General features: G+C 42.0%; 1 protein-coding gene across 1 annotated transcript in view; it reads left to right on the top strand.

Moving 5' to 3' along the window:
• Positions 1-1,813: 1,813 nt before the first annotated feature.
• Positions 1,814-27,917, top strand: part of ITPK1 (inositol-tetrakisphosphate 1-kinase) — a 140,666-nt gene continuing 114,562 nt past the window's right edge. The window contains exons 1-2 of the mRNA XM_036384428.2: positions 1,814-1,874; positions 2,139-2,317. Of these exons, the coding sequence (XP_036240321.1) occupies positions 2,223-2,317 (95 nt within the window). The 5' untranslated portion in view covers positions 1,814-1,874; positions 2,139-2,222. The remainder of the gene's footprint in view (positions 1,875-2,138; positions 2,318-27,917) is intronic.

Raw genomic sequence — 27,917 nt, 5'->3', positions numbered from 1 at the left:
ACCTGCTCTCCTGCATCTGGAAAAAAGTACATAAATATTTCTGTCTCTGCAGACTGTGTTGTAGATTGGTCTGAAGCCATGATATTTCTTAATATAATAGAAATAAATAATTTTGGAAGTTGGCTTCAATAATTTCATATGTCGATATATTCATATTCCACTCTGATACAAATATAAATTTTCAGCTTAACATACTGATGTGAATTTTAATAAAGTCTAAAATAAGTCCAGTGAAATGATAGCTGAAATAAAGCACTGATATTGGCAAGACAAAACACTTCATAACAAGAAACCCAAGTCAATTTGTTTCAGGATTCTTATATTAATATGATAATGTTTGATAAAGTCTTGTATTTTTGAGTTACAATTTTTTTCCAAAATTACCATGGTCCCATAAAATGTTTAAATACCAGTGAAGCATTCTGCAACAGGAATCATGCTATCAAAATACATTTACTAATTCTAATTACATTAATTAATAAACTGAAAAAATGCGTGAATATGATTAAGATAAAAAGTGTTCTGTAAAATAAAGATTAGAACATAGCAGTGGCAAATAAGATGAAAGAGAAAAAGAAAGCTATTTATTCCTCAAAGCAACCACAAATGGAGAAAACATATTATGATACAAATTGTAAAAAACTATTGGTTTGTTCGCAGGTGGTTCCATTCCTTGCCTATTTTCCAATATACCCTTGGGTCAAGATGACTGAACTGTTCATGTGAGTAATGACAGGAACGTAAAATGCTTTCTACCAACTCCCTAAATCAATTACCCCTTTCATATTTCTTAGGGCTTTCACCCTTTCCTTTGCATGGATACTTCTACCAGTACTTTTTTTATTTTCCAGTTCTCTGCTGAAGTTATAAAACTGCATTTGTTGTGGCACTGTGAGTCAGCAGAACTTGCTGAGCAGTTCCCACTGCACAGGGCTCCAGGGCTGGTTTCACAGAAAGCATCATCACAGAAGCATCATCTGCACCTCAGCTCAGGATTGCAGGTACTGCAATCCAACCCCTCTGTGAAGGACATCGTTATTGTAAAGGCCATGCTTTCCATTCCTGGAGAGACAGAGAAAAATGTTCAGACTGAAATCGTGATCGTTTCAGATGAAGGGGAAAAACAAAAACGGGGAAATTATACTTTGCTAGGAGACAGCACAGTAATTCAGACTGAAAGATTCTTCCTCTAAAATGAAGCACAGAACAGCTGCCTCATATGAGTATTTAAGGATCCACAACCCAAAAATTAGAATGCCAGTCCATGCTTGCATTGCCTGCCTTCGGTCTCTTGCAAAAGAAAGTTAAATATCAGATAGCCATTATTGCAAACTCTGTTTAATCCCTGCAGATACTTGCAAATTCTGGAAGAAGGCTCTGCAATGAAGACTCATGTTTACTTGGAACATTTTTTCTGTGAAAGATGTACTGACCAAGTACTTTCAGGAGCACCCATAGGAAGTGTAAGTACCGTGTAGAATGCTCCTCCCTAGGAAACCAAAATCCCTGGGGGCATCCGCGGGCCACGCCCCCGGGCCCCGGCCGGGCCAGGCCCAGAAAGGGGCGCTGTCTCTTTAAGGCGGCGGCGCGCGCGCCCCCTGGTGGCGGCGGAGCGGAGTCCGGGGGGCGGGCGCGGCCCCGCGGTGCTGCGGCGGGGCGGGAGCGTCCCGGTGCCGCCCCGCGAGGTGGGTGGGAGCGGAGCGGAGGGGACGGCCCGGAGGAGGAGGAAGTGGAGGCGGCTCTGAATAGCGGGCAAATGGGGAGCTGAGCGGCTGCAGCAGCAGCAGTAGCACCGCGGCCGCGCAGCAGCAGCAGCAGCAGCGGCGGCGGCGGCAGCGGCGGCGGGCGGGCACGGAGGCGAGCTCGGCGGCGGGGTCCGTGCGTGCGGGCGCTGCGGGCGTGCCGCGGGGCGGGCGGCAGCGGCGGCGTGCCTGCTCGCCTGGGCGCTCCGGGGCTGGTGCAGGGAGCGGCTTCTCTGTGCTTCGGCGAGCTGCCCGCCGGTGCGGGGAAGGGCCTATCGGGGCTGCCCGCCTGCCGGGGGCTGCCCCTGGCGCGGCTCGGCGGTTCAGCGGGGCGGGCGGGGAGCAGCGGCCGCCGCGGGGAAGCGGCTGATCCTCCTTTCTCCGCTTCTCTTCCAGCCGTCGTTTGGCAGGCGCCGAGTGCGAGCGGCAGCTGCGCTGCCCCGCCGCCCCGGACTGGTCGCCTGCTCGCGGGGCGGCACCATGCAGACCTTCCTGAAGGGGAAGCGGGTGGGATACTGGCTGAGCGAGAAGAAGATCAGGAAACTGAATTTCCAGGCCTTCGCCGAGCTGTGCCGGTAAGGAGGCGGCCCTCGCCGCGGGGAGCGCCGGGGCGGCCCCGGGATGGGGCTGGGGACGCTCCGTGCTCGGCAGTGGTCCGCGCCGCCCTCGGGCGTACCGCACTCGCTGCGTGGCTCCGCGGAGCCGCCTCTGCCCGCCGGCACCGGGGCCGGGGCCGCAGCGCTCGCAGTGCCCCGGGCACCCCGCCCCGCTGCCGCCGGGCCAGGCTAAGCGCTCCTGCTTCCCGCTCACCTGGGCGCTGCCGGGCGCTCCAGGGAAACACTATCCGGCATGGTGCGGCGTTCCCGTGGGTGTGCCAGGGCCCGGCACAGCACCGCCTTACTGCCCGCCTGGGTGCACTTCTGCCCTCTGCTTCTAGAGAGGTCTCTGGCATTCCCGTTGAAATAGGGTAATTTGGGATCTTTGCGGACCCTCTTCCAATGACGAGTTATTATAGAAGAGTCAAACGTTTGGGAAGAACTTTCCTTCAAGTTCTGTGAAAGCACATAAAATTAGGGTCTGCAAACCCATGAGTAAGCTTGTATTCATTTGGGATGTGGATGAGACATCTGAAGATGGTATAACTGTCCGAGTTATGCATCTATTTTGTGCTGTCCCAGAGGTAAAGGTTAGTTTGATAAGCTGTAATTAGACTTTATCTGAATAGCTTAGAGGATAATTTTTGCTGTATATTACACAATTTTATTATTTAATTGGTAGTTTAAACTCCATGTGTGGGTCCAAGGTCTTGTGATACATACATTACAGCTATGGGTACTGAATAATAGCTTTTTATTACTTCATTCTAATACTACATTTATAACGAGGACACTAAATCAGTTTTGATAATTGAAAAATATGCTGCAAACCGTACAGAATATATTGTATGAGACTTCAAATACACTTTATTTAAAGCATATCATGCTAAAAACACCAGTCCCTGTGAAATTTCTGTTGACAGCACTTACTTCTTTCTGTAAAGATGAAGGAGGCAGAACAGAAAACTGTTTCAAGAAAGTGACAAACTTTTACATCCGTTTTTGTATTTGGCATTCTGTATTCCCTCTGTCAAACTTCAGCAAAACTTTATAGATTTTTTAAAGTATAGAAAGGGCCAAAAGTTCTGGTTTAATGTCTAATTTCATGTGGTTCTCCAAGCAAAATTCTTGTCGATGAATAATACTAAATTTTGCCCTTGTATGAGATTTTAGGTTAGTTTTGTGGTGCTCAAAAATACACTTTTACCTCTATTAGGCATACAAAAAGTTTTTTAGGGCCTTGAGGTGTGATATAGGCTGTTTTTCATGCCTGGAAACTATAGTGAATCTCAGAAAATTCATTAAAAACTTCTTGGTATTATGTTCTGTACATTGTTATATTTAGCAATCTCCAAAAGAGACTTCTTCTCCTCTGTTGTCCTTGTTTCTCTTTCTGACTAAGTGCTTTGCTTCCTTTCTCTCTACCTTAGAAATTCCTTACACGTGTGTTATGTAACATGGATCTACAATTTCTTTGTGTACTGTACAAACTTATTAATAGTTTTGGGTCATCATGCTGCTGTGAAAATTGACCCCAAAGTGTCTCTCTTGCTACACTTTACTAATTTCTTGGTGCAAATTAGGCTACCTCATCCTGTACAGGCTAAGCTCAATTTGAATAGCATTTACAGACACTGGATAGAGATGGCTGTTCATACATGCTTTGATACTTTTAAAAGCATTATTAGCATTTCTGTACAAGCAGAGATAAATGTTTGGTTTAAGTATCAGTATAGTCCTTGGAGCACATTCTGCTGATATCTTGGATGCTCTGTTTTCATTTGACACCAAAGGGAAGCTGCATTCATTTAGGCAAAGATTTCAAGTATTTTATGGATAAAATCTACTTGATAACTTATGTGCTTGTAAGCTTTTTTTGCTGTAGAAGAAGTCATGCCAAGCTCAACATACATCTTACTAGAAATCTTGTGTATGGTAAAAAACAAGACAAGCATTCTCATTCCTGTACAGTGATTCATGTGTTAGAGTGGACTATGTATCTGTCTGTCTACTCTATGTGCTTTATGGTGACTGCTACTTGGAATTTATTTGCCTGTTGCCTAGGGATATACTTTCTGGATGACTACAAAGTTCAGATTTGTTTGTATGAGTTTGTAATGAAGAAGTTATATAGTCCAGGAAAGTCAGAGGAGCCTCCTATGAACTCCTGAAGCATACTGGGTTTAAATCAGGGGAATTATTGGGATAAGGAGAATCTTTATTTCTTTACAGTTAGCCAGGGCAGCCACTTCTTGTGCAAAGCACTGCCATCCTAAAGAGGCATGGACAGACATTTCAAAATCTGTTCAAAGCATTGTCTGAGAGACAGGCTCTAAGTGCTAGAGTGCTTTCTTGAGCGTGGCTCCAGGTTTTAGGTTAGATTGTCTGAGCTGAAATGAGGCACTAGCCAGGGTGAGTGGACCAGAAGAGAAGGTGTAGCTTTGGGGTGTAGCCAGTCATGGCTTCAGCTTTCTGCTCCACGTATATTGGGTGGGAACCTTAAATACTTCCCTTGTGTTTGTATCTGTCTTGAAACTTCTGTATAACTAACAGGAGAGCTGTTCTGTGTGAACAGTGTCTTGGGACTTTTGCATAATCTTTTTATCCACAAGGGAATCTTCCTCTTGCCAAAGGCGTTTGAGTTCACCTGCATGTTTGGTCCTCACTGTGACAGACTGGATATGTCCTACTTGAGCTGTATTCTTTGTAGAGATAAAGGTAGTGCCTGTGGTTGTATCTACCTTCACATTTATAGCCCAGACCAGTGATCCCAAATTGCTGAGTTGCACCCCAGTGCAGACATTAATGCTTCTGCATCTCCTTGGGAGTTCTGAGCAGAGTGATGAGCAAAAAGGCAGTGTGTTTTCACAGGCCTGTTGCAGAGAGTCAGTGATTACTGAATAGTGTCTGAAGAGCTGTTGACCTGGAGGACAGAACACTTGGCCTGTCACCTGGGAAGCCTGGTTTCAAGCCCGTAGCTGATGTCTGTCAAGGCAGACTGAAGATGGGCCAAGCTCGCTCTGATCCTCTGGCTGAACCTGCCACTGTGTATAGAGAGGGATGTGACTTTGCTCCCCAGTGCCAGGTTAGTCATTCTCCCAGCTATGTCTGAAGCACTATGGCAAAGGCATTCCTTTGGGATGAGGTGTGTCCTCAGGTTCTGGTCTGTTTCCTGAGGTGGTTTTTGGTTTTTCCCAGCAGCTCTTTTCTATATAAGCTGCTTTGTAAGTTGACATTGGAGTAAGACTTTTATGTTCCGTTCCATGCGTCAGTACAGTTTCAGTGGTGAGAAGAGAGTTTCTGTCTCAATCTTTCTGATATGAAGGCATTCTTGTTTGAGTTATGATACAGGGTTGAGCTCTTCTGTGTGGAACAGGGCACTTGGTACATGTTTCATATACTGTCAGGCAATTTATTACTATTGCCAAGTTGTCCTGTGCTTTTAGTAAAGCTGCTAGAACACCATGCTTTGTGTTGCACTTGGAATTGTGTGCATTCCAGCATACATGCTGCAGCTGCTGTTCCCTGAGTGTAGGGTCCTTGTGGGACTGCAACATGCAAATGTCTGGTTGGTGCATCTCAAATAGACTTTCTTGTGAACCTTTATGTTCTGCTCCTCCAAGATGGCACAGTCTGAGACTTTAGGTTGCTGTCTGTTGTCAAAATATAGAGTATCTATGCCCTGCTGAAAAGTAATGCAAGGTTTTTAGGCATTCCTAACAGAGAATTTAAGAGCCTTGATATAAGTGTGTAGTTGGGATGTTGTCGTGTTTCTCTGCTGCTGCGGAAAGGAGCAGTTCCTCCTTTCTCTAGCTGCTTAGTCTCATCTTCTGTCTCAAGCTGGGTTTAATGGTTATGCAGTTGGCAAAGGCTCTCAATCCAATCAGTTCCACGCTCATCACATTGACCTTGGTATGGCTGTCACTGTGCAGGTGCATGAACACTAATATGAGGTTAGGGAAATGGAGATGCCACATTCCATTATAGAGATGGGAGAGCTGTTGTGTGTCAGATGGTGGTAAGGACTTCTGGATGCCCATGTAATCAATTTGTAAAATATGCCTGCTGCTGGGTCTCTGTGGACATTGTGAATTAAGAGACTCCTGTTTATGCCATATGAGGAGTGGCATATATGTGTAAAAATGCACATATATAGTCAGAAAATGAGGTGTGTTTGGCACCAGTTAAGATTAGTGAGGTGCAGCCATTTACAAATGTTTCTTTGCTCTGTAAAAGCCTCCATTTCCTTGGTAGTTGTTCTGCTTGTCAGCTGTTACTATGGGCTCTTCTGGGAGCTCTGGAGATACGAGGCAGTAAGGTCACAGCAATATGAATAAGTTATAGTGATGTGAAGTGAAATACACTTCACCCAAGAGGAGACAATTTAAAGTCACCCAATTCTAAATGATAAGCTACTTCTCAGTTATTTTGGATAAAAGCATTCATCAGTGAAGCTTGTAAGTTTGCATGGTAATGTGGTAGCTTTTCTGTCTATCTATATACATAAAAAGTCAGAATTTTCTTTTAATGGCATGTAAAAAACAAGTAGAAAAGGAGTTGAAGAGTTGCCTGAAGATGTAATTTGTGTCATAATAAATCCCACAATTAGACTGATAGAAGAACTGTGCTTGTACACTCTAATGATCAGATTATTTATGGTAGGATTTTACTCTGCTGTGGATTTTTTTGCTGTTGTTTTTTTTTTCATAAAACAGGGTAAGCATCTGGGAGGAAGAAGTTCCTCAGGAAATTATAGACATGCTGAGAAACTCTGCCCACAGAAGGCAGTGGAAGCAGGTTGATTGAGTTATGCCTTCTAGTAAAGGCCAGTTGTCTTGGTTTTTAGTGAGCAAACCCAATTGTCATTTTCCCTCCTTGTGAGATCATCTGTGACAAACTGATGGCATCCCCTGACACAGGAAATTGAGTTGTTTGGGTCCAGTTTGGATTTCCAGGTGCTGTGAAGACTCTTGAAACTTGAGGCTGTGTTCTTGAATTGTAGCTGCATCAGTTCAGCAGGCCTAGGATTTAGCACAGAATTTTGGCTATGTAGCTCCAACAGAGCATCTGTCACTGTGCTGAAGACAATTTGCTTATGAGACGTCACTGTGGTGTGTTGCTTTGTTGGGCTTTTTTCATTGAGTTATGATGAAGCTATTTTGAGGCTGATACTAGGTCAATCTGCTGAACATAGCAACCAATGATTTTTTTCCTACCAAAATATTAGTATGCCTAATTTAAATTTCTGTGTGGCTTGAACTTGTTTCGTTCCTTTCTGCTTTTCTTTAGGCTAAATTGATTCTTCAGCTTCTGTCCATTTAATTTTTGTGATATAGTTAAGTCTTATTTTAGCACATGAGAAATCACACTATCTAGTAATGTACCATAAAATGGTAAGCACTGTTGTCAGTGCTGTAGATCTGTATGGTTCTCTTTTTCTCTTCTAAACTTGATTTGTGGTCCCTCGTGTGCCATGGCCTGTGCACAAGAACCTAAACATGAATTTTAAGACAGATTTAAGAATAATGCTGGTTTGAGGGTATTAAATTAATCTGTTTCTTTATATAGCAGGCAGGAAGTATATTACATATTTTTTCCAGGAAGAACTCAGGGGATTTTCTTTAACCCCAATTCCCCACAAAAAAACCTAAATACTACTTTTGTTGAATCTCTGGCTTGTGCCAGTTAGCTTTTACAACCTTAAAATCCATAAAAATAAAATGTATGTGTGTTGATCAATAGCTCCCATTGTTGGTTGTGTTAGTCTGAAATTCTATATCATGAGAAGTAACTGGGGGCTAGATGGGTGGGTAAGTTTCTTTGACATCAATTCTTGACAAAGACAACTGGGCTAATGGTAGAAATTATACTAAGCCATGAGAAAGTGTTGAACGGTAGCAAAGAAGGGTGTATTTCTTGGAGGAGAAGCTTACTCCATTTCTGGTTCCTGCTCCTTCTCCTGTAATGCATAGAGACTTCACATTCCAGAAGAGCTGGATATGTGTACATTTTCTTAATCTCTGAGAGCACCTCCTGACAGGCATTCTTCTCACACAAAGCTTACGGTGTTATGCTTGCAGAACCATTTCATGGGAACACAGCACAGCTGCTGGACAACACAAGTGGCTGTAACAATCACCCTTTCATAGCAACTCAGTTTTGTGGATCTAGCAATCATTTACCTCAGGTTCAGGAAGTTTGTGTATTCCTTATGGCACATCCCTTCACCACAACCTGTTGGAACTGATATGCAGCAAGGAACAATAATAAGCCTGGTCAGGTGGCAGGTTTCCTGAGAAAGATCTGCATTCTTTTGCAGATCACAGGCTGAATACAAATTGACAGTGTTGCCAAAAAAAAAGCCCTAAAAACCCAAGCAAATGTCATCTTGGGGTGCATAAGCTGGAGCAGAGCCTGCAAGGCATATGAAGTAATGTGTCCATTCTGCACAGCACTGATAACGCTGCTTCTGCAGCAGCCTCACCTACTGCCATTGGTCTAGGGCATGGCATTTCAGAGAAAAGGGCAATCAGCTGGGAAATGCCCTAAAGTGAGAAGAATCCTAATGCCCTAAAGTGAGAATCTAATGCCCTAAAGTGAGAACAATCAGAGGTTTTGTAAATACAGTGTATTGTACTGTGCTGTTCAGCATAAAGAAGAGGCTGGAGATCATCTTGACCATAAAAAGCTGTTGTAGGAAAGGAAAAAACCAACACATGATCCCCCTCTCTTCTGCCGAGCATATTCCCCAGTTCTGTTGTAGGTAGAAGAAAAAGTAGTGACCTTCCACTGTGGCCAGGAGGGATGATAGGTAAGTGAAAAAGATAAAGTATAATTGTGCAGGTAGGCAGTGGAATTTTTTTCTTGAGACCTATACAACTGCCTTGGACAAATATGCTGGGAATGATAGAGGTGCTGTTTCAGAGAAGAGATGTTGACCTCTCCTGAGGTCAGTGCTGTCCTGGTTTGGTTCAATCTCTAATAGTGTAGAAGGTACCTTAGAAACCATTCTGAGTGTGCGTTAAGTAGCTTGAAGTCCCTTTATTATTTTGGGAGTCATGACTTGGGAAGTCTAATCTAAATGTGTGCAGATCTCTTGAATATAGAGGCTTAGTGTGAGTAGGGTGTCAGAGATGACAGAAAGTGTTTCCTGTGCCTTAAGGTGCTGCACCTGGGAGTTGATAGCATATCTCCTGATACTGACCAGATAAAGTGCTATTCATCTCAACAGCTGACACGTTTTGGTGAGATGACTTTTCTTGAACGTGTTCCAAAGAAAGGAGGAAGAAGTGCATGTGAAACACACTGAAATAAGTGTGATAATAGATAAAATACGCACCTGGGCTGGTCACATCCGTGGCACAGTGTTGTAGAACAAACCCTCTCTTGTTTGATTATCTTCCATTTTCTCATTTTTGGGTTCAGTGTTCAGTCCTTGAAACAATGGCTTGTTTTGTACTGATGGAATTTAGCTCTGCTCAGAAGGAGTTATGTGCTTTATATGATCCAGGCAAAAGCTGCTGATACTTCCATACTGTCCAAATCCTACAGAAATGCTAGTTAGTATTCTGTCTCTCTGCAGCAAGAAATCCTGTTTGGAGGACAACCATTGCTCTTTAGGAATGGCTTTCAAAATGACTGAGTTTCACTGAAGGAGGTGTTCTTTATTTCCAAGCAGAATGTTTTTACTTGTAGTTCCTTCCTCCCAGCTTCAGTGCTTGGGCTAATTTGACTGGGGTGTGATTGCCACTCATGTAAAATAATTCCTGTGAATTGGGAACCAAAGCACAAGTCTGCTCTTTCCCCCAGTCGGAGTACGACCTACGCAGGCAGCAGGGTGTAGACACATTGAGAGGTTGCTCTGATCTGTAGAGTAGAGAAAGTCATGTTTCCAGATCTAATGGCACTTCTAGGGAAGTAATTGGCAGAGTCAGGCACAGGACTTGGAAGCAGATTCGGTTCACATCGAGCTGTTTAATCTGCTCCCCTCTGATGCCAGTTAGTGAAGATTTGTAATATGTCTTGTCTTATATTGGTGAGTCAATTTTCCTTGCTTAGAAAAATTTGAAGTTGGTCCTTCGTCCTCAGAAACAGGCTTACTTTTGCTCTTCATCATATCCCTCACAGACTTGTCTTACTTGTTGTCAAAAAGGCATCTTTGGTTGTTTCCCTCTGTTCCCACTGGCTCTGTGTGTCCAGGCTGGGTCCTGAGGCACTGCCTCCTGAAACTGAATTCTCCATAATGCCACTGGCAAAGGAGAAAAAAAAAAAAGTGAATGAGGCATGTCTGTAGCAAAATACAGAATACTAAATCTTGAACTGTGAAGTCATAATGCTCCTGCCTGTTGTTCTGAAGCCCCATGGTTGTCTCATCAGACTACACCACAAACATTCATGGGTACTGAGTGTCCCTCCTCAGAGAGCAGTAATGAGCTAAAAATCAGTGTTTCAAGAGACCTGGTTTGAGTTGAATGTTTTGGCCATAAGCAACATAGATGTCCTTTTTTGAAATCTATGTGTTTTAACATGCTGGTGATTCTTTGTACTTTCTGTAATTTTCTCCCTGGTGTTAGGTATGGATAAATACATGTAATACTGCAATGTGCTTTGTTACAACAGGAAGAAATACTTCAGAGGATTCTCTGAAAACTGGGCCCTTTGCACTGTGTGTTGTAGGGCTTGGTAATGACTCTTGCTGCCTAACTTTGATAAAGTTATCTTCATGTTGGGGTTGGGGTAACTGGGTAATAGCTGATAGAACAAGTGATGTCTGGGATGATTAATGGTGCTGGAAGAAAATGATACCATAAAGGTTCACTTACAAAATGCCACACCTAACCTGTTGGCAGCCATAGTGCTGCAGTCCTTCCTCCCTGCCATTCTGAAATGACTTTTGTCATTTGGTTAAAAAAATTGGTGGGATGACTAGGCTTATTCCTTATCTTGTCACCCTGCTTTCCCTACAAGGATGATAACTGTCATCATTTGTACCTGTGGGCTGGGAAATGCTGCCTGCTTCAGCAGTGTGGTATGTTTTAGTGAGTCCAGCAGTGACCACTTAAACCCAATAGGGTATGTATGTTTCAAGGAGAAACTTGGTTATTTCCTTGTAGTTAAAATACAGTCCACAGAGATGAACTTAATACAGAACCCTGTTGTTCTTTAGCTCTGCGTGCCGTGCAGCTGCGTGTAGATGCCGCTTTGTTCAGGAACATGCTGTTCCTTTGATTACAAAATCTCATCTCAGTTTTGGGAATTTACAGGCTGAGGATCCAGCCCCCTGTGCCTGCTGCCCCTGGAGTGTGGTACCAGTGCAGATGGAATGGGCTCTCCTTGCTGCAGTTTGAAGGATGAGAGGGTGGCAGTGGTAATGGTGAGGGTACTTCCACCCAAGTTCATTGATATGTTTTGCTTTGTAGCAGAGGCTGGAATTGCTTGGAGCTGTTTGGGGTGACAGGCCAGCTGAAGAGTGTGAGGACAGCCAGACAGACCTGGACTCAGCCAGCCAGGACCTGAAGGGATAGTTACAGCAGATGCTTAGGGAAAATGTGAGGCACAGAGCAAATGTGTTCATCTTCCCCTTGGCAGACCCTCTTCTGTCAGTCACTTTTAGAGACTTTGGTGGCAGCAGTTGTGTCCATGGTACCACATTTAGCTCCCATAGATGGATCTGCTCCATGTGTACCTCTTAATGCATTTTTGAACTCACTTTCATTTCTGCCATCACAGGAACATAGAGAGGCTATTGGCATTTGTTGGCAGCTCTCTAGTTTGGCTGTGAGTAGAAAGATAAGCAAATACAAAGTTGAATTTGCTGTGATGTTGGTTTTTTGGTTTTTTTTTTTTTTTTTTTTGGTTTTGGTTTTGTGTGTTTGTTTTTAAGCCTGTAAAAGAGTAGGTATTACTTATTTTTAAGTGTGTGTGTTGGTATTCACTTTACAAAAACAACCTATCTCTTGACTAATTAAAAAAAATTCAGTCAAGTTGTCTTGCAAAGTTCAGATGTCAAAAGTTCTTCCCCAAAAAGAAAACACTTTCCTGCTAAAAATAAAAAGCTTCTAGAAGAGGGAGGAGGAACTAAGATTTGGTTCAGTTTAGAATCCATCTTCTAACTTAATCTAGTGCATAGTAATCTGTGACTTGAAACCAACAGTGGAGGGGTTTGTGGAACCTAACAGCCCCTTGTAACTGAAGATAGAAGAGTGTCCAGATCCTTGTTTGCTGCCTGATGAGGTTAAATGCTAACATAGCAGAGGGGCACTCAGAAAGTGAAGCACTGTATTAGTACTGCAATAGTAACAGAAGCCCTGTCTTTTGTAGCATTTATGCCAAATGTGAAATTCATTTTTTAACAAAATCTGCACCTGACTTTGATCTTATATTGAGAGCATCAAGCTTTCTGGTCTTCCTGTTGATTTTTTCAGCTAAAATTGCCTTTCTCTGGTCTCAAGTATGACTTTAGGAGTTGCTTCAACTCTGCATTCTTTCACCCTGTTACCTAAAATGGAATTTTCTTTGCCAGACAGTCTTTAAGCACAGATGTGCATGCCCTCAGCCCAGCCTCATGGTTTTAGAGTTACTGTGCTGTCTGGAACAGGTATATGCTGATAATGTTGAGTCATGGTGTTTCCAGCATGTGTAGCTTTAACATAAGTGTCCTTTGAGATAGGCTGGGTAAACTGTGTTATCAGAGGCTCTGTACAAGGCACCCTGGCATGACAGAGCTGTGTGTGAAGCTCAGCATTCAGATACACTTGCTAGTTGGAAGGGTGGGAAGAGAAGGATAGAGGGAGCTTGTTCTGAGGTTGCCTGTGGTGCTGCTCTTGTTTTGCTGACAAAGAGGGAGCTTCATTCACTGGAGCTGTCAATCTGGTAGTTTTCAAGCCTTGAAAGAAAACTCCTGTAAAATTGTGTGTAAGAGGGAGGAAAGGGAAAAAGAAATAAGCAAGACTACTATTTTGATGAAAGATTAATGATATAAAAATCCCCCCACCATTGTAGTTGCTGACCTCTGCACTGTATCTAGTAGAAAAGGGGAAAGCATAAGAGTAAAAGGGAAGCATTATTGCTGGCATATTGGGTTGGAGCACTGTGTGCTGGGGAAAAAGTACATGATGATAGAATTGAACAGCACCCTTTGTTCCTTGCTAGAAGTTTTATTTTTCAGAACCTTATAAAGCTTGTTTAATCTGTGGAGAAAACTGTGGAGAAAAATAGTTTGTGCTACACCTTTAGTTGTTGCTGGTTGTGTGAACTGCAGGTGGGAACTGGGGCTATAGGAGGAGAAAAGATCTATTTGCAAGTGAACAAGCACTGGATGGGGTTATATTTTTTGACTTTGTGGCTTGATGTTTTGGTGTAACCTTTCCTTCTGCCTCAAGAAATAGGTCAAAGTCCAGGGACTTTGTCCAGCTTGAAGTGAATTTTGAAAAGAGTAGGTCTTTTTTTGACGTTTTTCCTGATCCAAAATTTTAACGCACTTTAAATACAAAGTATCAGCTTGCTATTAGATAGGGGATTGCAACTCCATTTTGTTTTGCTTTCTCTTTCCAATGCTATTTTAGGCCCTCAGTTTGCAGCATCTGGGAGGATGTGTGCTTCAAATTTTGGTTTCTGGTTTTTTGGGTTTTTTTTTCTATGATTCAGTAGACTGAAAAATCTTTGGTCACAGGCATCCACCAGTCTAAATTACTTTTGTTTGGGGCTAGCTTAGTTTCAAGAACTCTCCAGCTAGTTTCCTTTCTGATTCCTTTTTTAGTGCAGTGTGACTAGCTTTACTCTTTATGTATGCTATAGGGCATTGATCTTCATAATTTTTGTTGCTTACTAGTGATGGATTGCCCATTTTCAGCTGGTATTGTACCTCAGGGTAGAGCATTCTTGTGGATCAGAACTTGCTTTTTTCAGTAAAAATAGTGGATCTGGGTATTATCTGGTCTAAATATAATTTAAAGGATCTCTTAGATATCCTCAGGTATCTGACAGGTTGTCATTGCTTCTGAGTATTGTAATGAAACCACGTGGATCTTTAGTGTATAGCTCATGTCTCCCTGAGAAGGCTCTGGAGAGTAGAGAAGACTTTGCTTGATTGTTGCTGGTCAGCTGCTGTGTTTTAATTGTGAATAATTTTCTAAGAGACTGGTGGGATGTAAATGCTCATTTGAGTCAAATAGGAGTGGAGCCCACAATGTGAGGAGTGAGAAGTGGTTGAATGAGCAAGGCATAGGGTCATTGGGGAATTCTGTCTTTTTCTCCATGTAAAATAAGCTCAAGTGCATAGCAGAGAATTAGGATTACAGCAGACTGTCACTTCCAGGTGTGCTGTGCTGACCACCACCTCTTGTATTAAAAGTCTTTCCTCATTTTTGTGCTACTGTGTTCAGTGGTTTCCTGATCAGTGAAGGCCTGCATCTTGGCTCACAATAGCTATTGTTTGGGTGGGGGTTGGCACAATATTTTTGTGCTGTGATTTGATCCCTAGTTTGTCTTGAATAATCTATTAAAATGTAATGCTTAATCCCTTTCCTTTTTGGCAGGTTTTCCTTTAGTATTTTTGCTGTAGTAATGAAACAGTGTAGCTTTGCTTGCAAGAGAATCAATGAAGAAAAACTGTATTTTGGGATGTTTCTTTTGTGTCTTTGGCTTAGAACAGAAAGAACAGCCAGAGGCAGAGCAGGTTAGACTTTCAGTCTGACGTACTGTGTCTGTTCATATGTTAACAAATAACTTCCCCGATTTTCCCTGGTTCCTAGTTTGTCCTTAAAAAAAATTCTGTAGAAACAGATATTGGGAAGTTTCTTCAAAAAGGAAACGTTTCTGAAATCACACAACATGGTTAGAACATTCACTACTGCTAATGTGTGTTTTTAAAGTCACTTTGGTAGCGCCAGACTGTGGAAAAGCATGTTTCTTCCCTGCCCCCTACCCCAAATTACACTAACTGCAATTAGGAGGCCTTAATTAAAATGCTGGGTTCGTAGCTTGGGCAAGACTTTGGAAACAAAGTAATTTATTCTAAGACAGCTCTACCAAAGATTTCTTCTGGTGCAAAGCTGTTTCCTGATGTGTAAGATCAAGATCTCTAAATCTTGCTCCTTAGCTGAATTAGATGGTGTACAAGTTCTTTGTGCAACTGCTTATTCCTGAAACAGTAATCCTTGCATATGAATTAGGCTGAGATTCAGAAAAGCTCCTACTTTTTAAGGTGTTGTTGGTGGGAACTGATCATGTTTGCAGATCTTGGCCTAATCCAGCTCCATCTGAAGCTGTGAGGAGTCTCTGTAGTTGGATTCCTTGGGAACTGGATATTCTGAACTGGTGTTCAGATTTTTTTTTTAAATGGAAATCCTGAGAGACTTGGAATGGAAATTGAATTTGTTCACATTGGCACAAATTTGATGGCAAACCTGGATCACCACGTGGATTTCTTTCACTGTCTTACTCTTGCCTTCTTGTAGCATAGCTACTGGCAGCAGGCACTTAGAAGATGTCATAGCTTGATAACAATTGATGGCCAAGAATCAAAAAGGTGGTAGGCAGTAATCAAAACATGCAACCATGGTGCCATTGAAAGTACACTAAACACCTGCTTGGCCCAGGGAAGTATCCAGTAGTGTAATTTGAAATTTGTTTTTGTAGGATCAAGTGTAGTATTTGAGTTTCCTGTTACTTGTTAGTGCTGTTGTCACCTTTTCTTACGTTGACCGATACGTGGGTGTGAAAGCTCCCTGGCAGAATAGACTTTTTAGCACACTTGCTTCTGGTGGTGAAACCTAAAACACAAAATGTTTGTTTCTGAAAATGTGCATGGTCCATGTGAAACCTCCCAGTTCCCTCTACCTTTAACCAGAAGTAGATTGCCAGTTGTTCAGGGCTGATTAGGCAGAATGGAGCAGCCTAGAAGTGCTGTTAATATTATAGTAAAAGGTTTGTGCTGGAGAATGTTTCTGGTTTTATATTTTTTGGTCTTTGAAACAGTAATGTCTGTGTGGGGCTGTTTTCAGCAGCTGCCTTGGCTTTGAGAGGATAATTGTTGGAGCCTTCCATAAGAGCAGGGATGAAGGTTCTCTTTCATTAAAACTTGACCTCCTTTTGATAAAATAAAAGCTATTAAAAGGTTAACTTTTTCTCATTCTTTGTACGTCTTTGAAAGTGATTTTTTTTTCCCTTGGATTTTTTCTTCCTGTCCAACACTTCAGGAAATTAAATTATTTATTTTAAATGGCTGTTGTTGGTGTTGGATGGCTACAAGAACTCAGAGGTATTTCTGCAAGGCCAATCCCCAAAAAACCTGAGTGATGGCTTTTTCCTGCTGTACTGGAAATGTGTAGTTTGACTATGAGTTGTTTTTGAAGCGTGCTGCCCGGATAGTTCTGAAATATGAGCAGAGTGCCAGGTGTATGCAGATGAGCTGGGAACAATTGAAATGTGTTCAAATCTTGATGTCTTCCAATCTTGATGTCTTCCATGTATTCCCTAGGATGGGGGTTGTGCAGGGAGTTTCCAGATGCAAGAGACTGAAGACCCTTGAATCAGACACAGGCCTGGCAGCCAGGACAGGGTTGGCTTTTGGCTCAGTCACAGGCTTCACTGTAACTTAAGTAAATTAGTGAATTTTCTAATATACTTTTTCTGAAAAAAGTATATTAGAAAATTCTGTCTGAAATAGTACAAACCAGTTTGAATGCTGTCCAGTGGCTGAACATTGCATGTGCATTGCTCATAGATCACTGGATCTCAAAGAAGAGCCAATGTGTGTATTACTTTCTCGTTGTTTTTCAGCAGCTCTTGATTCACATTTAGCTGTTCCAACACATGGTTCAAAATTAAAAATTAGCATTATTAAAATTTGTCTCCTTCTCATTGATTTCTGTGAAGAAATATCATTGGACCTTGTTGAGATCACCAAGATGTTTTAACAATTTTAATTCATTCAGCTGCTGTTCTCTTTCAGACCTGTTTAGCTTATGAATATTTTCAGTTCATATGCAGAGTAAGTAACTCGGTTTTTGCCAAGCTAAGATTTCATCTTCTTGCATTGACTTTCCTAACTTGGTACCTTTAAGCTGTGGTGAAAATAAAGCTATGGTTTGAAAAGCAAAGAGGAGAGGAGGAATCAGGAGGCAATGTATCAATCCAGTGCAGAAGAGACAGTGATGTTGATAAGGATTGTTTCCTTGCTTACATTTTGCTATACTTCTTTTGTGGTTGTCTGAGTTCCAAGGAGGCCCTTGAAATTCTGTGGAGCAAGTAGTTTTCATTTTCCAAGTGTACATGAAACCTGCACAGCAAAATGAAAACTCTGGAAGCTGCAAATAAATTTGAGCTTGAACATAAACCTGCTGAGGCTAATGGGAAGCTTTACCTAACACAGGAAATTTGGGAAAAAAGTCCTCCAAAGCAGGAGTCGCTTATTCTTCTTACAGCAGCTTATCTATGGAGGTGCTAAAAAACTTACCTAGCTTTGAACTAAAAAAAAAAAGAGAAATAATGAGTTATCAGAAATTATTCATTTTCTTTCACATCTGTATGTTGTTTACTGGGACCAGCTCTTCAGGAAGTCTGCACTCCTCTTTGTTTATTCTACATGGTTTTACTTGTATTAAACATTTGAAAGGCTCAAATGATTGGTTGCTTGAGGGTTGTATCAGCCATGGTAACAGCTTGGTTTTGTCATGCTTATTTAAAAATGAAAAGATAGGTATGGTCTGCAGCTTTTTTTTCTAGAAGAAGCTGCTGTTCACCATTGTACCAAGAAACTATTTTTTCCCTTCTAAATGAGGCCTGGATCTCCTAGGAGATTTGAAGACTGCATAGTTATTTTCTGAAATATAGGATCATTTGATGCATCTTCTGAAATGATATTTGAGAAATAGCACCATAGCTCTTTTCCAGTGGCCAGCAAGCAGCACACTGCAGTGTTTCAGTCTTCCTTTACAGGTGAAGATGTAGCTGTGTGACCCTCTGGCCTCAGATCCCATCCTAACAGAGCAGTTTAATCTAAACACTCCCAAGTGGAAAAAAGGAGCAGTTAATTTGCTTTAGAAGAAGGTCAGTATTTTAAGGTGAGCTCTTGTATGGTTGGTTGTGTCAGTCACAGCACTGAAAACAGTATGTCTGCAGAACACAGTGTGTTCAGGTAATCTCTAGGTATGTGGAGGTTTCAAGGAGTGCTCCCATGGGAAAGAATAAAATGCCAAACTAGAATGAAACTTTTATAGACTACAAGGCCCTGTGCCTCCTCTTCTGGCTGCTTTTCAAATGGACAGCTGTGAGCCATATCCAGGAAAGAAGATGGATATGGCAATCAGAGTGGGCTGCCTGCTGTGATGCTCTGAGCTGGTCTGAGCACCCTTTCTGATCCAATACAAGGGTCATGCATGAACTTAAGCTGGGACGCTGTTTCTAATTCTTCTGAAGAAAGTTCATGTTGTGGAGTTGCCCTGGTTGTGAGACTATTTTCATTTTACCATGATTTTGTGGATTATTTGTGGACAAGTACTGCCTTCTGAAGCTGCATGTTTGCATCAGGGGATGGAGATCCTTACTGCGTGTGTTCTTATTTTATACTCAGACTGGCAGCATGCCATAGATTTCCCATGCTGTTGATTTGTTGGAAAGTGCATTTCTGGTCTCTCTCTCTTGCTTCTCTAAGGTATGATTTTTTTTTTTTGTCATTTATTTGTTGGGTTTTTGCAGGGGTTTTTTGGTTTTTTTGTTGTTTCTTCAAGGAGGAGATTTAAATATGGTCTTTATCTTTTTGGCTTTGTAAATCCTTTGGAAGAATTTCTGTATGGTCTCACTTGTGTTGAAGAAATTATGTTAAGCAAAGCTGTGACTGTGTGCCAAGGGAATTTTAAGTTAGGCATTAGGAAGAAATTCTTCACAGAAATGGTGATTAGATACTGCAGTGGGCTGCCCAGGGAGGTAGTGGAGTCATCATCCTTGGAGGTCTTTAAAGAAATAGTGGACATGGCCCTTGCTGTCATGGTCTAGTTGATGTGGTGGTCTTCAGTCATAGGTTGGACTTGATCTCAGAGACCTTTTCCAACCTAATTGACGCTGTGGTTCTGTGTGTGCTTTGTCCATTCTGCAGCTGTGTGGAAAGTGGTAAAGGGCTGCTAGAGTAGTTTCCATTCTGGATGGAGTACTTGGGGATGGTACTGGCCCACTGTCCAGCTAATCCAACTGTGTCTTAGCATATGAACAGAAGTGATGAAATTCATTGTTGTAATGCAGGTACCAGTTTATGGCAATGTCCAAAGTGCTCATTGATGTTCAAAAACTTGCTGCTGCTTGCTTGGGGTATGAAAGATATGATGGTCCCTAGCAAGTGGTTTTCTCTTTCCCCCAAGACCACCATGCTGTGGAGGATGGAAAGGGCAACACCACAGCTGTCACCTTGTCTTGTGTCACTGGTGTGAGAGAGCAGCAGGGATGGTTGCAGCATTGCAGTGCCCTCCCAGGCAGGGGCTGCCAAGGCTGAGGACTCTTTAAGCTGTTTTTGGGTCCCAGAGTGCACAGGTGTCACAGTCAGGGTTTCTGATAACAGCAAATGAAGGCTGTGGGTACTGCAGGATGAACATAGAAGGACTCAAGAGGAGTTCCTTCCTTTTGTGTGGAGTACAGGATAGATGGGCCTTTGGAGGGACCTGCAGACATAGCCAGGGTAACTGCTGAGCCTGTGGGATGCAGCTGGTGGAAGCCTTGGTGTGATCCAGGTGAGAGCAGTGAGGTGGGTGAGAGAGTCAACAGCACCATCAGTAAAAGTGAGGGACAGCATGAGGCAGAGGTTACAGTCCCTGAAATGGGTTTTGATTGAGACACTGATGGGATTCAGTACATCCTCCTCAGAGGCTGCAGTTTTAAAACCTATTTCATGTAAAACCTCTCCACTGAAAAACTGAATTCTAACTTTAGCTCTTTAAAAACACCTTTTAATCTGGGTTTATAGAAGAAATACAGACTTCTGTTAAGTGTGTGAAGTGTCTGTAATGGCAAGCTTCACATCCACAGCTTCTGTTGCCTGTATTTTCTGAGCATGTTCATAATCAGTGGAGGTATTTGGTACTTGACAGCATAAGCATGCTCTGCCTACTTACACTACTAGAAAGGTGCAAGACCAGTGATGTTGGGCTTGGTGCCATTAAATTAGAGCACAAGAACTGTATGGCTGTAGGTAAACAGAGACATTAGTTCTTGAGCAAGCCTATTGCCAAGGAAGTGGTAAACTTTCAGGAAGAAATTAGAAGAAACTTGCTCCAAAGATGGTGTTCTCTCTACTTCCCTCTTGTGTATGAGCAGAGGGAGAAATTTAATAGCAAGTTTAGCACACAGATTATCTTTGGAATCATCTATAAGCAGTTTACTGTAAGATAGGATGCAAGACTTTGTGGGTTAGGGCCTTAGTTATAGTGACATATTTTACAGACAATTACTTGCAAAAGAGAAATATTCCTGCTTTTAACAATATTAAAATTCTGGTTTGTTTTCACATAAAGGTTTTTTCGTTCTTTCTCAGTGCATAGCCTTAAATGGCCAAAAATGCAGTTTTACATTTTTTTCTTTCATTTTCCAATTGTTTGTCTGTAGGCTTTTTTTTCAGTACTGATGTGAGTAGAGAAGTTAATTTTTACCAGGGAAAGTTTTCTGTAAAAAGTCTAGGTGTGACTTTACCAGGATTTTTCTAAGGAGAACACAACAATATGAAAAGAGTGGAATCATAATTAAATGATGTTTTTTCCAGTGTCACTTCTGACTGAATATGCTGCAGACAGACAGGGACATAAATGAAGCTGTAGTGTACCTCTGTGAGCAGGGTCTGTGGTTTAAAAGTGCCCTGGAGCACTTGGCTGCTGCTGTAAACTCCATTGGAAATTAGTAATTGGAGCTGTAGGTATTATGTCTGGCCAATATGTAGGTCAGCGCTTTTGTCAGTTCAGAAAATTTGCACTTTAGTGCTTTACACTGGAACTGGCCTTCTCTTAAAGCCAGGCCTTGAGAGAGGGTCCTGCTGCAAAATCAAGACTGGCTGTGGTGCTGCTGGACTGCCCTGGTGGGCTGTTGTCAGCTGTGCTGCTGGTCTGCAGCCTTCAGCTCTGAGAGCTGTTTGTGGGATTGGGGGATGTTTGGCTGGTGTCTGCCTTGGGGCAGTGGTGTGGAGAAATGCAGGCCAGGCTGGAGAAAGGTCTTTTTATGCAACATGGATGTTGATGCTGGAATTCAGATGGAGGGAAAAATGCAGGTGTTCAAGTTATTCTTGCAAAAATATGAGTAGCCTGGCAATTAAAAAAAAATCTAGAAACCAGAGAAGATAATTAGGAATGATGTAGTGTTTCATTGAGATGTGAGGGAGTAGTCCAAATAATATGACAGTTTGCATCTCTTAAGTGCAACTTTTGCAAGGTTTTGATTCTCATTTTATAGCCATCATGACAATATTATGGTCAACTGGGATGATTTTGAAGAGGAATGTTTTTTGCTAAATTGGATTAGCTTTTGCCCTTGTTTAAGGTGATGCCTGTGTATTTGGCACCTTGGACTGTGTGCTGATCAAGAACAAAACCCTGCCAGTGCATCTAGGCAGATAATACCCAGCCAGTGCAAGAGTGAAGTCAGCAAGGCTGAGCAAGGGGGTTATGTAAAGCTGGGTGTGGAGCAGCCTCCTTTGCCATGAAACACAGCTGACTGTGGGGATCTGATGTGCAAGGAGCTGTGAAAACATGCTGCCAGGGAAAAAGGCTTCATGGAATAAGAAATCCTGCTGTTGCAGATAGATGTGCTAGGAGAGTGTAAAAGCAGACACTTGTTCAAGGATTTTCTTGTGTCCTCACAAACAAGAATTCATGAAAATATTCTGAGCAATTTTTCTTTATTTACTAAGATATTTGGAGGTAAATGTGTACATTTGCAAATTTTACTAGTATAATATAGTTCAGTCATTTTAATTAACTGCTACTTTATAACTTAACTAATGGCAAATTGGATGAACAAAAGTCATATTACTTATAGTTCAAAGCTCTAAGACATTCAGAATCTTTGACATCATTAGACGCTGTTAAAAAATCTGCATTAAGTCTTATGTGTAGTGATTTTTCAAGTTCTTGTACATGTTTTGGAATCACAACAGTTTTAAAGTTGTAACAAGTCCTTTTCTTTTATATTGATTGTATCTCCAGTTAACCTGTGATGTAATTCTGGCAGTGTCTTTGAGCTGATCCTGTGTATAACGTGTTGAATGTGAAAACCCTGAAGAGAGAACATGGGGTGCAGCAGTGTGCATCCAATAAAAAGCAATGTGAAATCAGTCTGAAACAGCAGAGGAGTGGGAAGCCTCTCCTTGCCTTGTGTTGTGCAGTCACCCATAGGTTTGAAATCCCAGTGCATGGTACAACAGCATCTCCACAGTGCTTATCTCTGTGTCTACAAACAAAAGAAGTGAGCAAGAGAAAATGACTATGCTTGTCCAAGGGAGATTGGTTCTGTGATCATGTGTAATCAAACATGAAATCAAACTTTTAATAAACTACTTGTATTTTTCCTTCTAATTAGTTGCTGCCAATTACTGGGATTGAAGGGTGAGTTTCAGGGCGGAGATGAACAAATATAACCCAGAGAAAAACAACTAACTGCTACTGTGCCTTTGTGTGACTGCCTCTCCAAATCCCTCTCAAAAGCTGCATCAGCTGTTTATATGTCCACCCCCTAAGTGATAAGGACAATGGTAATTTGGTAGATTAGAATAGAAATGCAGCTTTTCCTTTTCCTGTAAGAGGAATTTAGGTTATCTTTTAAAGTCATCGGCATGTTGTGATCGCAGCAGTCTTGTAGTGGGGAGGGGCAGGTACCAGAGAATCTAGAGAAGTCCATAAAGGGAAGCAAATGTAAAAGATGCAGCTGAACTATTGGCCTAAGGCTTTTTTTCTTGAGAGGGAGAAGTAGGATATGAGTAACAGAGCTCAGGTATGAGGTAGGATTTAGCTCATTGACGCAGCTTGTAGAAAATTTGAGAAGGCTCAAGAAATTGTCTGGCTCTCCCAGTTCTGGGGTGTAGCAGACCTCCCAGCAGATCTGAATCTGGATTAAAGCAGAGTCTGGTTAGAAAATGTAATAGCATTTGCAGGGTTGTATATCAGCTCCTGCATGCCCTGGCCAAATTTGGCAAAGTTGTCATCTCAAAACACATGTGTTCAGTCACTGATGGAAGCGATGGGTGTAACAGCTGCTGTCTAGGCTAAGGCAAGAAAAAAAAGCAAGGCCAGGAGTAATTAGGGAGCCCTGTGTGTTTGTGTGTACCCCAGCACCAGTGTGGGAGAGAGGAGCAGCAGCATGTGCCATGGAAGGTCAGGGGTGTGGGGGACAGCAGGGCACGTGCTGTGGGTACTGGCTCATGGCAGAGCTCTGAAGGCACCCCTTGGGCAAAAGTCATGCCTGGAGAAGGGCTGAAGCTGATCAGAAAAAGAATGTTTGGTTCACAGAGATGGCATGCTCTGAATTTCTTGCAAGCAAACAGGATTTGTGTTGAACTTCTGTCTTTATCATTCACTTCACCTATCAGACAGATGTATGTTTTTGTAACAGCTTGGATAAAAACCAGGCAGTATTTGTGTTTTGTGATTTATCAGAGGGTTGGGTTTTTTCCTCTTACTGCATTGTTAACAATCCACTGAAGCAAACAAGAAAATGGGTGTTCTGGCAAACCTATACATATGCTATTGCTTAAAGCAAGAACCCTGTGGACTGAAAGAAACTGAGAGAATTTTAATATTTCTCTAACAGCAAACTTCAATATAATCTAGAATAGATAAAATGCATGATGAAATAGATGTATTTATAGCACATACATAGATGTGCTTCCCTGAAGTGGTCTAGTCACCATGATGGAATTTTCACCAGCTAGGGTGGAGATTTCTTGAAGATACTATGTTGTGCTTTTCAGGTGCAGAAACTGTGGTAAACAAGGGAGACTTTTCATCCCACTGTCTGACCTCTGGTCCAACTTCAAGTTTGTACTTTCTGACCTTGGCTGATCCTGTGCATAACAATCCTATGCCTATCTCTGCTCAGAGCTTTTGGTGTATTTCTGTGAATCTTAATGGTCTATATTGCCTTGATATTAAGAAGCTGGCAGTAGTACCTTCTTCTGTAGGTTGGATTTCCAACTCCTCAGACTTCAGCCCTATCCAATGAGATCAGTGGAAAACTCTGTTCTCTTACCTCAATGCTTTTGCTCAGGGTGTGTGTGTGTGTTGGGTTTTTTTTTTAATATATTCTTTTTGATCCCACCCCAATTTTCACATTAGCTATTAAAAATATTCTGTATGCTTTATAATAAAGAACATTTATTAAATTGCTGTCTCTCCATTTAAATGTAAGGCCATACTCAAATATTGCATGTTGCAGAAATTTTATTTAATTTTCAGGATCATGTGCAGACCATGAAGAATATTCACTGCAGCACTGCCAAATGCTCTATCCTATTGCTTCTCAAGGAAGTTAGCCACATGTCAATAAATGGAATATTTTCAAACAATGTGATCATCACTTGTTGGAAGCCAAGCTTTCATTTTGTGAACCTGTCTAGTGAGGCTTCCAAATAAAGTAAAATCATTTTTCTTTGATCTATATTGATGTAAAATGGAGCAGAAGAATCAGTTACAGTGGAGGAAATTCCCATTATTGGTATTGGCATCTGCATCTGTTCAAATGGAGAAAAGCAATTCAATTCACATTCCTTTAATTTGTACTATGTATTTTTTGCTGAACATCATTTTCCTCTCAAATTGAGTAGCAGACTCAAGAGAAGTGCACTTCTCACCTTCTAAGTGCTTGTCTCTTTTCCACTAATGTGGTTCATACAGTGGCAGCTGCTTTGGGGGGCTGCATAGTGAAATAAAGGTGAAACCTAGTTTCTGATGCTACTGAACTGCTTTTAACCAGCTTTTGATTTGGGGCTTAACCAACCAGTCCTCTTTAATAAACAGCTGTTATTTGTAAGTGCCCTGAAATAAAGGATGAGGCTTGAAATGCATCTCAAAGGAACAAACAAAATAGGAGCTTACTGAGTGAGTTATGTGAGCCTGAACTGATGCAGAGTTTGAAGGGGAAAGCTTTCTAGGAATGCTAAACCTTTTCATGGATGTCCTTTTAACCTGATTGTTATTTGTGCCGGTGCATATTTATCTGGTCACAGTAATTTCCCTGCATAGACTTCTGTTGTTGCTTATGTCTGTGAATCTATGGCTAATTCCAGTTCCATAGATGAAAATTTGTTCCTTGCATATGCAAACAGTGGTCACTTGGTGAGTGTAAAAGACAAGAAATCACAAGGGTTTCAAAGGTGATGAAACTTGAGGGAGGCTTGGTGTCTGACTTGTACAGTGCCAAAACACAGTTCCTTATGGAGAGGAAAAAAGGAGTTGCAATCAGGTTTCTTCAATGCAAGGAAGAAGTTAGACATGCTAACTTTCTCTTGTTTGCATAATGAAGTTTTGCATAAAGAAAAAAGCTCCAGACACCTATATATCTTACTTGAAGCCTGGCTGGAGATGAATAGTCATTTTTGCATGGCAAGTTGCTGAACCTAAATACGTCTGTAATTTCTGCCAAAAAAAATGCCCAATCTCTTTTAGAGATCCAAGAAATGAAAAAACATTTTGCATATTGCACATTTCTCATGCATGTCTCAGTGGGTGTCTGCCCTCTAAAAACTCCCAAAACATTTATTCAAGGCTGTTTGCCAAAGTCTTGGAAAGTTGCAGAGGATATACAGCCTTTGGTTTCAGAGTTAGTAGATTAAAAGCCCTTTCTAGGTGAAAGCTGGCTTGGCAGACATGCCTTTCTCTCTGTACCCCTTGGCTTTAGCAGAGTGGAGGTTTGCATTTGTTTTGTCTTGTGGTGTGCAGGAGATCTGCAGAACCTGCAGTACCATCCTGGGCTCTGGCAGAGCCTCGTCTCACTGGCCATACTGAACTGGTGGTCTTTGTGCAGGGAAGACGAGAGCAGCTGAAGCTTCTTTTCAGAACACCAAGGCACATGTCCAGTTTAGAGATAAAGATGTCATGTGGGGCAGTGTCAAATGCTTTGCACAAGTCCAGGTCAGTGTCATCAGTTGCTCCTTAGCCACCAAATCTGGCACAGGCACAATTTGCTAGCTGTCCCCAGTCACCTCTGTATTTGCCAAGAGTCCTACTATTGTTTCTAGGAGGATCTATTCCATGATCTTGCTGGGAAGTCCCCTGTGAGCTTCAGGTGTTGTGAATGTGAGGTGGTTCCTGTTTGTGTACACAGGGCCTCATCTGCTTGTTCTCCTTGGTCAGGTGTTCTGTGTCACCTGTCCTGAGCCAAAAGCTCTCGGTGTGTTCCTCATCCAGTCCCAGGCACAGCTCCTTGCACTCCAGCTGCCTATTGACATAGAGAGGGTGACTCCCTTGCCTGTCCTTCCTAAAGAGCTGGAATCTCCATTCCAATTCTCCAGTCATAGGAACCTTTGCCACCATGCTCATGTTTCTAGAAGCCTCTAGTAGCTTCTGCAAGAAGAGTGGTTTTTTTTTTTAATGTAAAGATGAATACCATGTCTGTCCCTGGAAGGGATATTGTCTTTTGTCTCATGATTCTGCTGCCTCTTTTCAGGTCTCTTTGAGCCATCACTGATGTCTCATGACCTTAGAAAGACTTCTGAAAGGGATGGGTCATGTGTTTGCTTTCTGCATGCTAAGGGTCATATTAACATTGGGGTGACTGGGGTCATGAGGAGACAAAGGGAACTGGGAGCAGGGAGGACGTGTGTGCTCTTTGCAGTGCTTAAGGAAGCAAGCAGTTTATTGAAGCCAAAGGATGGTGCTAGAGCAATTTAGCCTGCAAATTTGAAGGACTCTGACCTTTGGGAGATGAATGTCTTGTAATGGAAGATACAGTTCCAAAACAGCTTGGTTTGAAGGTGGTTTTTAATAAGGTTATAAAGAGATCACGTGGTGTGGCTGCTTGCCATAGCTGGGAACTGGATCTGATAATGTCTGGTGGGATAAGCCTATGGCTAAAGGCTGAACCCTGCCCAGTTGCTTATAATTGTCATCAGGTACTAAATCTGTCTCTGAATGTCTGGTAGGATGAATAACTCATTGCCTTTAATAAATTTTCTCTGCAGCTGTTAATCACTCCTTCTTCCCACTGATGATTTTTCAGGCTTTTTTTTCTCTTAAAAAGACTGTGGTTAAAGGTTTTCTATCCTGCTGGGAAAGTAGCAAGTAGAGGCTCCCAGAACCTGAGGTCACTAGTTCCAAGAAAAGAGTCTGGCAGAGCTCAGCAGCACTGATCCATCTTAAATGCCTAGTTTAAAAAGAAAACAGATTCTTTTGAGTTTGTATTTACTGGCTTTTTGGTTTTTATAACTTGGGATACACAGATTTTATTTCCACACAAGTGGGTTTTTTTAGTGCTGAAATTAGGAGCCTTGTAATGTTTCATTAAACAGACTGAAACTTTGTCTTAATATTTAGTGACTAAAGGCAGTTTATTTCCTTTAGTTACTGCTTGCAGTGCCTGTTTTCTTTCTTTCATGGCTTTTTCTGCCCTTTTGCTT

Source organism: Molothrus ater, chromosome 6, assembly GCF_012460135.2.
Source record: "Molothrus ater isolate BHLD 08-10-18 breed brown headed cowbird chromosome 6, BPBGC_Mater_1.1, whole genome shotgun sequence".
NCBI lineage: Eukaryota > Metazoa > Chordata > Aves > Passeriformes > Icteridae > Molothrus > Molothrus ater.
Note: the sequence above shows the minus strand (reverse complement) of the source record. Positions and strands in the feature narration are given on the sequence as shown.